General features: G+C 43.6%; 1 protein-coding gene across 1 annotated transcript; it reads left to right on the top strand.

Moving 5' to 3' along the window:
• Window positions 1-10467: 10467 nt before the first annotated feature.
• fzd7a (frizzled class receptor 7a) lies at window positions 10468-15218 on the top strand. The gene has a single exon (XM_014165733.3). It carries the CDS (start codon window positions 10960-10962, stop codon window positions 12637-12639), a length of 1680 nt encoding a protein of 559 aa, XP_014021208.2. The 5' UTR covers window positions 10468-10959; the 3' UTR covers window positions 12640-15218.
• The last annotated feature ends 1072 nt before the right edge of the window (window positions 15219-16290 follow it).

Genomic DNA, 16290 nt, shown 5'->3' on the forward strand with positions numbered 1-16290 from the left:
GTCGATGGCTAATTTAGAAAAAGGGATGATTTTAGCTAGCTAGCCACTGGAGGACAGCAACACAACGAGATGCAACAATTCAAGTTTATTTTTCTGTCAATAATGATGTTTTGGCTTGTGATGTGATTTGGTGTGAAGCCAAATCCAAACTGGCTTCCCGTGACACTTTTTTGTTGTTGGGTGCGCCAGGACCAATCACAGCTGAGCTCACTCAGTTTAGCTCAACGCTGATTGGCTATTCATTTTTTTATTTTTATTTTTTAATCAAGGGAGGCCAAATGCTCGCTTGCTTTTCTTTTGCAGTCAATGCTACGAGCCGCAGCAATGTCATACTCTTTCTGACCAGACAGCATCAGATAAATACGCTACTCCTAATGAGACAGAAGGGGGCGCTGTTTCAGTCCCTCGGGTTGATTTAACCGCTGAGATTTTATTTATTTATTTATTTATTTCACCTTTATTTAACCAGGGTAGGCAAGTTGAGAACAAGTTCTCATTTACAACGGCGACCTGGCCAAGATAAAGCAAAGCAGTTGGACAACATACAACAACACAGAGTTACACATGGAGTAAAACAAACATACAGTCAATAATACAGTAGAAAAATAAGTCTATGTACAATGTGAGCAAATGAGGTGAGATAAGGGAGGTAAAGGCAAAAAAAAGTCCATGGTGGCAAAGTAAATACAATATAGCAAGTAAAACATTGGAATGGTAGATTTGTAGTGGAAGAAAGTGCAAAGTAGAAATAGAGATAATGGGGTGCAAAGGAGCAAAATAAAATAAATAAATACAGTAGGGGAAGAGGTAGTAGTTTGGGCTACATTATAGATGGGCTATGTACATTTTGGTCAAATTTTTTTTATGTGGGGGGTAGCCTGTCTTCCCTTGGTATCCACGAATACACGCCACTGCAATACACTAAACCGTCTACAAGACAAGTGCTCCTCAAACTTTTCACACCATTGCAGTCAGTTCCTTTGCATGGGGAGGGTGGTTGTTACGGTAGTCTTCCAGCCTATTTACTCTATTGTTGGCAGTGTTTGTCAACTCAACAGCACAACTACAAGCCCCCCCCCCCCCTCAAACCTTTCACATATTTGCTAACAGCCCATCTCAATGCCCCATTATGAACTCAGAGTGTAACCAAACACACCAGTCTACTGTGCCCTTGTTCGATTACAGATGGCTTATTGCGTGGAAACACGTCCTCATGATTAGACAATGTTATACACATTCTCGTGCTCAGTCTTTCACGTCTTTCCAGGAGACTTGCAGTACAAAACAAATCTTTTGCAAGACATCGAAGCAGTTGGGTGGTGAAGAAAAGTGTACGAGATGCTTGTCCACCTAGCTCTGGAGAACAAAAAGGACCAGATGGTTGTTTACAAGGAGCCAGAGCCACAGGGCCCACCCCAAACCCAACATCCCTGTCAACGTCGCCACAGCGCCAAAGCTTCCTAAACCAGCTGCCATTACTCAACACAAGAAGAGGTTCACCAGCTGATGAAAATTCTGGAACATTCAACCAACACAACATTTACATCCATATTCAGACTTAAGTGATAATAATAATATAGAATGTCTAGCATGTTTAAAACTGCATTGTGCTATAGATATTGCTAGCTTTGGGTACATACTGTTTGTATATAATTATGTTTTATGTAATATTTTTTACAAAATGTACTGACAAGTGACTAATGAGTCCAGATGCATGAGAAACAAATAGTGTTGACTTCAACTTCTTCATTAATTCATCATGATATTCACGAAATGTATTTGCATAAACGTGTATTCTTCCATCTTATTGATAAAACAAAACATGCAGGGTATCATTTAAACAAATTTGTTGGCAATTAATATGTATCACTAATCATTATGTCTGAAACACCCTCTCATCACTCATCATTATGTCTGAAACACCCTCTCATCACTCATCATTATGTCTGAAACACCCTCTCATCATTATGTCTGAAACACCCTCTCATCACTCATCATTATGTCTGAAACACCCTCTCATCATTATGTCTGAAACACTCTCTCATCACTCATCATTTTGTCTGAAACACCCTCTCATCACTCATCATTATGTCTGAAACACCCTCTCATCACTCATCATTATGTCTGAAACACCCTCGCATCACTCATCATTATGTCTGAAACACTCTCTCATCACTAATCATTATGTCTGAAACACTCTCTCATCACTCATCATTATGTCTGAAACACTCTCTCATCACTCATCATTATGTCTGAAACACCCTCTCATCATTATGTCTGAAACACCTCTCATCATTATGTCGGAAACACCCTCTCATCATTATGTCTGAAACACCCTCTCATCATTATGTCTGAAACACTCTCTCATCACTCATCATTATGTCTGAAACACCCTCTCATCATTATGTCTGAAACACCCTCTCATCACTCATCATTATGTCTGAAACACCCTCTCATCATTATGTCTGAAACACTCTCTCATCACTCATCATTATGTCTGAAACACTCTCTCATCACTCATCATTATGTCTGAAACACCCTCTCATCATTATGTCTGAAACACCTCTCATCATTATGTCTGAAACACCCTCTCATCATTATGTCTGAAACACCCTCTCATCACTAAACATTATGTCTGAAACACCCTCTCATCACTCATCATTATGTCTGAAACACCCTCTCATCACTCATCATTATGTCTGAAACACTCTCTCATCACTCATCATTATGTCTGAAACACTCTCTCATCACTAATCATTATGTCTGAAACACCCTCTCATCATTATGTCTGAAACACCCTCTCATCACTCATCATTATGTCTGAAACACCCTCTCATCACTCATCATTATGTCTGAAACACCCTCTCATCATTATGTCTGAAACACCTCTCATCATTATGTCTGAAACACCCTCTCATCATTATGTCTGAAACACCCTCTCATCATTATGTCTGAAACACCCTCTCATCACTAATCATTATGTCTGAAACACCCTCTCATCACTCATCATTATGTCTGAAACACCCTCTCATCACTCATCATTATGTCTGAAACACCCTCTCATCACTAAACATTATGTCTGAAACACCCTCTCATCACTCATCATTATGTCTGAAACACCCTCTCATCACTCATCATTATGTCTGAAACACTCTCTCATCACTCATCATTATGTCTGAAACACTCTCTCATCACTAATCATTATGTCTGAAACACCCTCTCATCATTATGTCTGAAACACTCTCTCATCACTCATCATTATGTCTGAAACACCCTCTCATCATTATGTCTGAAACACCTCTCATCATTATGTCTGAAACACCCTCTCATCACTCATCATTATGTCTGAAACACCCTCTCATCACTCATCATTATGTCTGAAACACCCTCTCATCATTATGTCTGAAACACTCTCTCATCACTCATCATTATGTCTGAAACACCCTCTCATCACTCATCATTATGTCTGAAACACCCTCTCATCACTAATCATTATGTCTGAAACACCCTCTCATCACTCATCATTATGTCTGAAACACCCTCTCATCATTATGTCTGAATCACCCTCTCATCATTATGTCTGAAACACCCTCTCATCACTCATCATTATGTCTGAAACACTCTCTCATCACTAATCATTATGTCTGAAACACCCTCTCATCACTCATCATTATCTCTGAAACACTCTCTCATCACTAATCATTATGTCTGAAACACCCTCTCATCACTAATCATTATGTCTGAAACACTCTCTCATCACTCATCATTATGTCTGAAACACCCTCTCATCACTCATCATTATGTCTGAAACACCCTCTCATCACTCATCATTATCTCTGAAACACTCTCTCATCACTAATCATTATGTCTGAAACACCCTCTCATCACTCATCATTATGTCTGAAACACCCTCTCATCACTCATCATTATGTCTGAAACACCCTCTCATCATTATGTCTGAAACACCCTCTCATCATTAATCATTATGTCTGAAACACCCTCTCATCATTATGTCTGAAACACCCTCTCATCACTCATCATTATGTCTGAAACACCCACTCATCATTATGTCTGAAACACCCTCTCATCACTCATCATTATGTCTGAAACACCCTCTCATCATTATGTCTGAAACACCCTCTCATCACTAATCATTATGTCTGAAACACCCTCTCATCACTCATCATTATGTCTGAAACACCTCTCATCACTCATCATTATGTCTGAAACACCCTCTCATCATTATGTCTGAAACACCCTCTCATCACTCATCATTATGTCTGAAACACCCTCTCATCACTCATCATTATGTCTGAAACACCCTCTCATCATTATGTCTGAAACACCCTCTCATCACTCATCATTATGTAGGGAGGCTGGATAAACACTCCCCATAGCGTTTAGCGGTGACGTTTCCCTTTAAGAGGCTCGGTCTTGGTTAGAGGAACATAATTTGTGGTAAACACGTGTTGGGCCACAACACAGATGGACTATAAATGTTGCAACAGGCTTTGACCTCTCTGACTGCAGTAGGCAACATCAGCAGACCCACAGCCATTACAGGGAATCAGTCAGTCTGACTGACTGGTCTAGTCTGGACAGAGAATGAGACCAAGGCTCTGTTGATAAATGGTGCACTATAAAGGGGACTACTGTTCCATTTGGGGCGCACACTGAGACTGAGACTGCCTTCAGGAGCCAGAATAGGAACACTATGGCCCTACACAATAATAATTAGGAGATCAGGGCCCATGTTCAAAAAGCGTCTCAGACTGCTGATCTACGATCAGATTCTTGTCTTTCCTTATAATCCCATTCATTATCATCTAAATGACAAAACTGGTCCGAGATCAGCACTCCCTTTAGGAGCCATTATGAGGAACACTGGCTACACACAGTACCAGCTGATCGCTCCTCTACCTACCTGATAGCTCCTATATACCTACCTGATAGCTCCTCTACCTACCTGATAGCTCCTCTACCAACCTGATAGCTCCTCTACCTACCTGATAGCTCCTATACCTACCTGATAGCTCCTCTACCTACCTGATAGCTCCTCTACCTACCTGATAGCTCCTCTACCTACCTGATAGCTCCTCTACCTACCTGATAGCTCCTCTACCTACCTGATAGCTCCTATACCTACCTGATAGCTCCTCTACCTACCTGATAGCTCCTCTACCTACCTGATAGCTCCTCTACCTACCTGATAGCTCCTATACCTACCTGATAGCTCCTATATACCTACCTGATAGCTCCTCTACCTACCTGATAGCTCCTCTACCTACCTGATAGCTCCTCTACCTACCTGATAGCTCCTCTACCTACCTGATAGCTCCTCTACCAGCTGATAGCTCCTATATACCTACCTGATAGCTCCTCTACCTACCTGATAGCTCCTCTACCTACCTGATAGCTCCTATATACCTACCTGATAGCTCCTACCTACCTGATAGCTCCTCTACCTACCTGATAGCTCCTCTACCTACCTGATAGCTCCTCTACCAGCTGATAGCTCCTCTACCAGCTGATAGCTCCTATATACCTACCTGATAGCTCCTCTCCTACCTGATAGCTCCTCTACCTGCCTGATAGCTCCTCTACCTGCCTGATAGCTCCTATATACCTACCTGATAGCTCCTATATACCTACCTGATAGCTCCTCTACCTACCTGATAGCTCCTCTACCTACCTGATAGCTCCTCTACCTGCCTGATAGCTCCTCTACCTGCCTGATAGCTCCTATATACCTACCTGATAGCTCCTATATACCTACCTGATAGCTCCTCTACCTACCTGATAGCTCCTCTACCTACCTGATAGCTCCTCTACCTACCTGATAGCTCCTCTACCTACCTGATAGCTCCTCTACCTGCCTGATAGCTCCTATATACCTACCTGATAGCTCCTATATACCTACCTGATAGCTCCTATACCTACCTGATAGCTCCTATATACCTACCTGATAGCTCCTCTACCTACCTGATAGCTCCTCTACCTACCTGATAGCTCCTCTACCTACCTGATAGCTCCTCTACCTACCTGATAGCTCCTCTATACCTACCTGATAGCTCCTCTACCTACCTGATAGCTCCTCTACCTACCTGATAGCTCCTATACCTACCTGATAGCTCCTCTACCTACCTGATAGCTCCTCTACCTACCTGATAGCTCCTCTACCAACCTGATAGCTCCTCTACCTACCTGATAGCTCCTCTACCTACCTGATAGCTCCTATACCTACCTGATAGCTCCTATAACTACCTGGTAGCTCCTCTACCTACCTGATAGCTCCTCTACCTACCTGATAGCTCCTATAACTACCTGGTAGCTCCTCTACCTACCTGATAGCTCCTCTACCTACCTGATAGCTCCTCTACCAACCTGATAGCTCCTCTACCTACCTGATAGCTCTACCTACCTGATAGCTCCTCTACCTACCTGATAGCTCCTCTACCTACCTGATACCTCCTATACCTACCTGATAGCTCCTCTACCTACCTGATAGCTCTACCTACCTGATAGCTCCTCTACCAACCTGATAGCTCCTCTACCTACCTGATAGCTCCTCTACCTACCTGATAGCTCCTCTACCTACCTGATACCTCCTCTACCTACCTGATAGCTCCTCTACCTACCTGATAGCTCTACCTACCTGATAGCTCCTCTACCAACCTGATAGCTCCTCTACCTACCTGATAGCTCCTCTACCTACCTGATAGCTCCTCTACCTACCTGATAGCTCCTCTACCTACCTGATAGCTCCTCTACCTACCTGATAGCTCCTCTACCTACCTGATAGCTCCTCTACCTACCTGATAGCTCCTCTACCTACCTGATAGCTCCTCTACCTACCTGATAGCTCCTCTACCTACCTGATAGCTCCTATATACCTACCTGATAGCTCCTATATACCTACCTGATAGCTCCTATACCTACCTGATAGCTCCTCTACCTACCTGATAGCTCCTCTACCTACCGGATAGCTCCTCTACCTACCTGATAGCTCTACCTACCTGATAGCTCCTACCTACCTGATAGCTCCTATATACCTACCTGATAGCTCCTATACCTACCTGATAGCTCCTCTACCTACCTGATAGCTCCTATACCTACCGGATAGCTCCTCTACCTACCTGATAGCTCTACCTACCTGATAGCTCCTACCTACCTGATAGCTCCTATATACCTACCTGATAGCTCCTTACCTACCTGATAGCTCCTCTACCTACCTGATAGCTCCTCTACCTACCTGATAGCTCCTATACCTACCTGATAGCTCCTCTACCTACCTGATAGCTCCTCTACCTACCTGATAGCTCCTATATACCTACCTGATAGCTCCTATACCTACCTGATAGCTCCTCTACCTACCTGATAGCTCCTCTACCTACCTGATAGCTCCTCTACCTACCTGATAGCTCCTCTACCTACCTGATAGCTCCTCTATCTACCTGATAGCTCCTATATACCTACCTGATAGCTCCTATACCTACCTGATAGCTCCTCTACCTACCTGATAGCTCCTCTACCTACCTGATAGCTCCTCTACCTACCTGATAGCTCCTATATACCTACCTGATAGCTCCTATACCTACCTGATAGCTCCTCTACCTACCTGATAGCTCCTATATACCTACCTGATAGCTCCTCTACCTACCTGATAGCTCCTCTACCTACCTGATAGCTCCTCTACCTACCTGATAGCTCCTCTACCTACCTGATAGCTCCTCTACCTACCTGATAGCTCCCCATACCTACCTGATAGCTCCCCATACCTACCTGATAGCTCCTCTACCTACCTGATAGCTCCTATATACCTACCTGATAGCTCCTCTACCTACCTGATAGCTCCTATATACCTACCTGATAGCTCCTCTACCTACCTGATAGCTCCTCTACCTACCTGATAGTTCCTATAACTACCTGGTAGCTCCTCTACCTACCTGATAGCTCCTCTACCTACCTGATAGCTCCTATAACTACCTGATAGCTCCTCTACCTACCTGATAGCTCCTATAACTACCTGGTAGCTCCTCTACCTACCTGATAGCTCCTATAACTACCTGGTAGCTCCTCTACCTACCTGATAGCTCCTCTACCTACCTGATAGCTCCTATAACTACCTGGTAGCTCCTCTACCTACCTGATAGCTCCTCTACCTACCTGATAGCTCCTCTACCTACCTGATAGCTCCTCTACCTACCTGATAGCTCCTCTACCTACCTGATAGCTCCTCTACCTACCTGGTAGCTCCTCTACCTACCTGATAGCTAGAGGAAGGTATAGGAGGTACCAGGTGTGTCTTCCAAATGGACAATGACCCCACGCATACCTCCAAAGTTGTGGCAAAATAGCTTAAGTACAACAAAGTCAAGGTATTGGAGTGGCCATCACAAAGCCCTGACCTCAATCCTATAGAAAATTGGTGGGCAGAACTGAAAAAGTGTGTGCGAGCAAGGAGGCCTACAAACCTGACTCAGTTACACCAGCTCTGTCAGGAGGAATGGGCCAAAATTCACCCAACTTATTGTGGGAAGCTTGTGGAAGGCTACCTGAAACGTTTGACCCAAGTTAAACAATTTAAAGGCAATGCTGCCAAATACTAATTGAGTTGTATGTAAACTTCTGACCCACTGGGAATGTGATGAAAGAAATAAAACGCTGAAATAAATCCATTCTCTCTACTATTATTCTGACATTTCACATTCTTAAAATAAAGTGGTGATCCTAACTGACCTAAAACAGGGAATTCTTACTAGGATTAAATGTCAGGAATTGTGAAAAACTGAGTTTAAATGTATTTGGCTAAAGTTTATGTAAACTTAACTTCAACTGTAGCCATGTTATCGTTTACTCCCTGTATATAGCGGTGTTATTGTTTACTCCCTGTATATAGCGGTGTTATTGTTTACTCCCTGTATATAGCGGTGTTATTGTTTACTCCCTGTATATAGCGGTGTTATTGTTTACTCCCTGTATATAGCGGTGTTATCGTTTACTCCCTGTATATAGCGGTGTTATCGTTTACTCCCTGTATATAGCGGTGTTATTGTTTACTCCCTGTATATAGCGGTGTTATTGTTTACTCCCTGTATATAGCGGTGTTATTGTTTACTCCCTGTATATAGCGGTGTTATTGTTTACTCCCTGTATATAGCGGTGTTATTGTTTACTCCCTGTATATAGCGGTGTTATTGTTTACTCCCTGTATATAGCGGTGTTATTGTTTACTCCCTGTATATAGCGGTGTTATTGTTTACTCCCTGTATATAGCGGTGTTATTGTTTACTCCCTGTATATAGCGGTGTTATTGTTTACTCCCTGTATATAGCGGTGTTATTGTTTACTCCCTGTATATAGCGGTGTTATTGTTTACTCCCTGTATATAGCGGTGTTATTGTTTACTCCCTGTATATAGCGGTGTTATTGTTTACTCCCTGTATATAGCGGTGTTATTGTTTACTCCCTGTATATAGCGGTGTTATTGTTTACTCCCTGTATATAGCGGTGTTATTGTTTACTCCCTGTATATAGCGGTGTTATTGTTTACTCCCTGTATGTAGCGGTGTTATTGTTTACTCCCTGTATATAGCGGTGTTATTGTTTACTCCCTGTATGTAGCGGTGTTATTGTTTACTCCCTGTATATAGCGGTGTTATTGTTTACTCCCTGTATATAGCGGTGTTATTGTTTACTCCCTGTATATAGCGGTGTTATTGTTTACTCCCTGTATATAGCGGTGTTATTGTTTACTCCCTGTATATAGCCGTGTTATTGTTTACTCCCTGTATATAGCGGTGTTATCGTTTACTCCCTGTATATAGCGGTGTTATTGTTTACTCCCTGTATATAGCGGTGTTATTGTTTACTCCCTGTATATAGCCGTGTTATTGTTTACTCCCTGTATATAGCGGTGTTATTGTTTACTCCCTGTATATAGCCGTGAGAATAAGTTCTCATTTACAACGGCGACCTGGCCAAGATAAAGCAAAGCAGTTTGACAACATACAACAACACAGAGTTACACATGGAGTAAAACAAAACATACAGTCAATAATACAGTAGAAAAATAAGTCTATATACAATGTGAGCAAATGAGGTGAGATAAGGGAGGTAAAGGCAATAAAAAGTCCATGGTGGCAAAGTAAATACAATATAGCAATTAAAACACGAATGGTAGATTTGCAGTGGATGAGTGTGCAACTAAAATAAAGTTATTGCCATAATTCCCTCAATCCAATCAGGAACGAGACGCAAAGGAAAACAAACCCTGTGATTAGTCGGGAGACCCCATGGTTTTCAGGCGCCCCGCCCTTACGGTGTGCCTCGTGAATGACGGGGGTAACTAGAAACCGACGTCACGTCATCGTGTTCTCTTGTGTGTGTGTGTGTGTGTGTGTGTGTGTGTGTGTGTGTATGTGTGTGTGTGTGTGTGTGTGTGTGTGTGTGTGTGTGTGCCACAGCTCCAACTCTGTGGTGTCCAGCAAGGCAACGCTAATGGACAGTTTTGCGCGATAAAAAATAAAATTAAAACAGGTGCAAATCTTCTTAACAATATTTAATACATCTACATGCGGAAGGATGTCCAACACAAGCGAGGAGATGCGCGTTGTGGAACCTTCGTTTTAACTGAGGAGACAGTGATTTACTTTCTAAACTGGTGATCCCGAGAAGGAAACGCAAAAGAATACCTCTTTCTAGCGGATTTTTAATAAAAATATATTTTACAACTATTTACAAAGACCTGAGACCGAGAAGTCATGAGAATACGGAGACCATGCGCACGGTTTTGTGGACTTGTACAAGCAGCTTAGACTCGAGATATAAAAAGATTTTCTATTTTTCTATGTAAGAGATCATTTTTCTGGTATATATGAAACTCGACTTTTTGAAAAGGATTTTAATTTTTTTTTTTTACATTTAGGAGTTTATTCGACGTTTTTTTTTATTTTAACTATGGCGGAATCGTTTCATTGGGCAGGTACTGCGCGCTGTGCGCTGGTGATCCTGTGTGCGCTTTTCCCGTTGTGTTCAGGCCAGTACCACGGTGAGAAGGGCATCTCTATACCCGAACACGGCTTCTGCCAGCCCATCTCTATACCCCTCTGTACGGACATCGCCTATAACCAGACCATCATGCCGAATCTCCTCGGCCACACGAGCCAGGAAGACGCTGGGCTGGAGGTACACCAGTTCTACCCGCTGGTCAAGGTCCAGTGTTCCATGGACCTGAAGTTCTTCCTGTGTTCTATGTACGCGCCGGTCTGTACGGTCCTCGAGCAGGCTATCCCGCCGTGCAGGTCCCTGTGTGAGCGGGCGAGACACGGCTGCGAGGCCCTGATGAATAAATTCGGTTTCCAGTGGCCTGAGAGGCTCCGTTGTGAAAATTTCCCCGTTCACGGAGCTGGAGAGATCTGTGTAGGTCAAAACACTTCGGATACAGGTAACCCCACCTCTTACCCAACACCCTACGTTCCTGAGCTCATGACTCTATCCCCCAATATGGGCCGACCGAACCAGCACCAGGAGTTCTCCTGCCCGCTACAACTGCAGGTGCCCAACTATCTGAACTACTACTTCATGGGGGTAAAGGACTGCGGCGCGCCTTGCGAGCTCACCAAGCCCGACGGGTTGATGTATTTTCGGGAAGAGGAGGTGAAGTTTGGCCGGCTCTGGGTCGGGATCTGGTCCATTCTGTGCTGTGTGAGCACCCTGTTCACGGTGCTGACCTATCTAGTGGACATGAGAAGGTTCTGCTACCCAGAGAGGCCAATCGTCTTCCTCTCTGGCTGTTACTTCATGGTGGCCACTGCCTACACTGCCGGGTTCATGTTAGAGGATAAAGTGGTGTGTATCGATAAATTCAAGGATACTGGTTATAAGACTGTAACTCAGGGAACTAAGAAAGAGGGCTGTACTATTCTCTTTATGATTGTGTATTTCTTCGGCATGGCCAGTTCTATATGGTGGGTGATTCTGTCCTTCACATGGTTCCTCTCTGCCGGTATGAAGTGGGGGCATGAAGCCATAGAGGCCAACGCTCCGTATTTCCACCTCGCAGCCTGGGCTGTACCTGCTGTTAAAACTATTATCATCCTGGTCATGGGACAGGTGGAAGGAGATCTACTCACAGGGGTGTGTTATGTCGGCATCAACAGTGTGGATTCCTTGCACGGTTTTGTTCTGGCGCCTCTTTTTGTCTACCTGTTCATAGGGACGTCGTTCCTCCTCGCGGGATTTGTCTCTCTGTTCCGGATCAGAACTATCACGAAACACGACGGAACCAAGACGGAGAAGCTGGAAAAGCTTATGGTTCGGATCGGAGTGTTCAGTGTTCTCTACACCGTTCCAGCCACTATCGTCATAGCCTGTTGCTTCTACGAGCAGGCGTTTCGTGAACAGTGGGAAAAAACTTGGCATACACAGATCTGTAAGAGATTTGCGGTGCCTTGTCCGCCAAACAGTTTTGCGCTCATGACCCCAGACTTTACTGTCTTCATGATCAAGTATTTGATGACTTTGATTGTCGGTATCACGTCCGGGTTTTGGATATGGTCAGGAAAAACAGTGCAGTCATGGCGCAGGTTCTATAAGAGACTGAGTGGTAGCAGCAACGAGGGAGAAACGACAGTATAAACATCAATGACAGACTGAGTGGTAGCAACGAGGGAGAAACGACAGTATAAACATCAATGACAGACTGAGTGGTAGCAGCAACGAGGGAGAAACGACAGTATAAACATCAATGACAGACTGAGTGGCAGCAACGAGGGAGAAACGACAGTATAAACATCAATGACAGACTGAGTGGTAGTAACGAGGGAGGAAAGACAGTATAAACATCAATGACAGACTGAGTGGTAGCAGCAACGAGGGAGAAACGACAGTATGAACATCAATGACAGACTGAGTGGTAGCAGCAACGAGGGAGAAACGACAGTATAAACATCAATGACAGACTGAGTGGTAGCAGCAACGAGGGAGAAACGACAGTATAAACATCAATGACAGACTGAGTGGTAGTAACGAGGGAGAAACGACAGTATAAACATCAATGACAGACTGAGTGGTAGCAGCAACGAGGGAGAAACGACAGTATGAACATCAATGACAGACTGAGTGGTAGCAGCAACGAGGGAGAAACGACAGTATAAACATCAATGACAGACTGAGTGGTAGTAACGAGGGAGAAACGACAGTATAAACATCAATGACAGACTGAGTGGTAGCAGCAACGAGGGAGAAACGACAGTATGAACATCAATGACAGACTGAGTGGTAGTAACGAGGGAGGAAAGACAGTATAAACATCAATGACAGACTGAGTGGTAGTAACGAGGGAGGAAAGACAGTATAAACATCAATGACAGACTGAGTGGTAGTAACGAGGGAGAAAAGACAGTATAAACATCAATGACAGACTGAGTGGTAGTAACGAGGGAGGAAAGACAGTATAAACATCAATGACAGACTGAGTGGTAGTAACGAGGGAGGAAAGACAGTATAAACATCAATGACAGACTGAGTGGTAGCAACGAGGGAGGAAAGACAGTATAAACATCAATGACATGGGAATGATATAATAGACTTGTGTCCCAAATGACACCCTACGCCCTATTTAGTGCACTACATTTTTTGTTGTTGTTGCCAGGGCCCATAAAGTAGTGCACTATAAAGGGAGTAGGGTGCCATTTGGGGATCAGGACAGGACATAGCGCATGGAATAAGACCCATGATGAGTTCAATATGGGGAGGGGGGGGGGGGGTCCGTGACTCGTGCAGCCCGCCTGCCTCTGGACTGGACCAGCAGAATCCTTTCAGGGGCTTATATATATTAAAAAAACACATTGTGGCTTCCCAGATTCCAAGACACTTTATTGTGCAATGATCATCTGAAGAGGAAACGGATCGTTCCTAATTGTATCGTTATCGCATGTAGGTCAAATTCTGAATCATGTAGAGCCCCCTCGGTCTTTTTAAGAAAGTGTTTTACATCACAGAGGTGATCCTGTAACAATTTTATACAATGAATGACTCTATTCACACTATAGAGCTACTGCTACACCATATAACGCTACTGGCAAGCTTCAGTTAAAGAAAGAATATGTTTGACCCTATGAATTTATACTCCCTTTTTTGTGGTCATTTGTTTGACATTCACAGCCAAGCAGTGACAATCATGTGTATTTTTGTGGCGCAGTAAAAGACTGACAGACATTGCATTTAGAAATGGGATAGAATATGCATGTGTATAGCTGTGGAATTTTGCGAGCTACTACAGTATACATATCTTGTAAAAACATTTTTTTTCCACCCCAAAGATTATATCTATTTAGGAAAATAATCATGCAATTTAAAAAAATAATAATAATGTTTTTTTAATGCTGTAAACGGTACCATTTGTAGGCTACCTATACAGTTTCACGGATTAAAATTATATATATATATATATACATTTTTTTTTAAATGTCTTGCTTTTGTGGTCAATGTGTAGCCTATGACAACAGTTTGTATTTAGAAGAATAACTTCTTGTACGTCGATGCCATGATTTAAGGGATAGTTCACTCAAATCCTCACCCTGTAAGCAGTCTATGGACAAGGTAGGACAGCAATCCATGCTTCGGTTTTATTTCCCTGGCACTGTTTACAAATGCTCATGTTTTTCGTGTTCAAAACATTGAAAAATATCTCAAATTGATTGTGAAGCTCAACTAAGTCACTTATACTTGATTTGAACATGATGCCTGGAAAAAAATGCAGTTATCCAACAATGTGTATGCCACCATCTTGTCTATTTCAAATCTTCTCTCATTGATTGAGACAGGTGGGTGTCCACTCCAAAGTGCCACCCCCCTGCAACTAGACGTGGACGTTTAGAACGGGGAGGCGGGTAGCCTAGTGGTTAGAGGGGGCGGGTAGTCTAGTGGTTAGAGGAGGCGGGTAGCCTAGTGGTTAGAGGAGGCGGGTAGCCTAGTGGTTAGAGGAGGCAGGTAGCCTAGTGGTTAGAGGAGGCAGGTAGCCTCGTGGTTAGAGGAGGCAGGTAGAGCCTAGTGGTTAGAGGAGGCAGGTAGCCTAGTGGTTAGAGGAGGCAGGTAGCCTAGTGGTTAGAGGAGGCGGGTAGCCTAGTGGTTAGAGGAGGCGGGTAGCCTAGTGGTTAGAGGAGGCGGGTAGCCTAGTGGTTAGAGGAGGCGGGTAGCCTAGTGGTTAGAGGAGGCGGGTAGCCTAGTGGTTAGAGGAGGCGGGTAGCCTAGTGGTTAGAGGAGGCGGGTAGCCTAGTGGTTAGAGGAGGCAGGTAGCCTAGTGGTTAGAGGAGGCAGGTAGCCTAGTGGTTAGAGGAGGCAGGTAGCCTAGTGGTTAGAGGAGGCAGGTAGCCTAGTGGTTAGAGGAGGCGGGTAGCCTAATGGTTAGAGGAGGCAGGTAGCCTAGTGGTTAGAGGAGGCAGGTAGCCTGGTGGTTAGAGGAGGCAGGAAGCCTGGTGGTTAGAGGAGGCAGGTAGCCTAGTGGTTAGAGGAGGCGGGTAGCCTAGTGATTAGAGTGTTGGACTAGTAACCGAAAAGGTTGCTGGATCGAATCCCTGAGCTGACAAGGTAAAAAAATCTGTCGTTCTGCCCCCTGAACAAGGAAGTTAACCCACTGTCCCTAGGCCGTCATTGTCAATAAGAATTTGTTCTTAACTGACTTGCCTCGTTAAATAAAAAGATACAAAAATAAATAAAAAAGATGTGTTGTCTTCCAAGTTGGGAATTGACGAGTTATCGATAATTAAAGGATGGTCAAAAATGATTCTGTGCTAAGCTTAACATGACCTAATAATGCCCATCAGTCTGCTAGAACAGTAATAATGGCCGGTCTATGTGATATTTCTAGTAGCTACGTCTATTGGTTCTCCCCAACATATGAAGGCAGCGTGGGAATATTAAAAAAGGTGAGCATAGGTTTGTTGGGTCGTGTCCAAAATGACCTGAAACAGTCATGTACATTTTACATTAGACATTTTAGTCATTTAGCAGACACCTAGATGGAAAGCTACTGAGGATGGTAGTTGACTATATAGCCTCTCCTATCTGTCATATCTTTACTCTGAGCCTGGAGGAAAGTGTTTGTCATCAGACCTGGAGGGAAGCCAAAGTCATTCCGCTATCCAAGAATGGTAAAGCAGCCTTTACTGGTTCTAACAGCAACCAATCAGATTGCTGCCGGCTCTTAGAAAACGTTAAAAAAAATTATAATAATAATGTTTTTACCAGATACAATAGCTATTTATTTCTCTGTGAACAAATGAACAT

This window comes from Salmo salar, chromosome 21 (assembly GCF_965601325.2).
Source record: "Salmo salar chromosome 21, fSalSal1, whole genome shotgun sequence".
Lineage (NCBI taxonomy): Eukaryota > Metazoa > Chordata > Actinopteri > Salmoniformes > Salmonidae > Salmo > Salmo salar.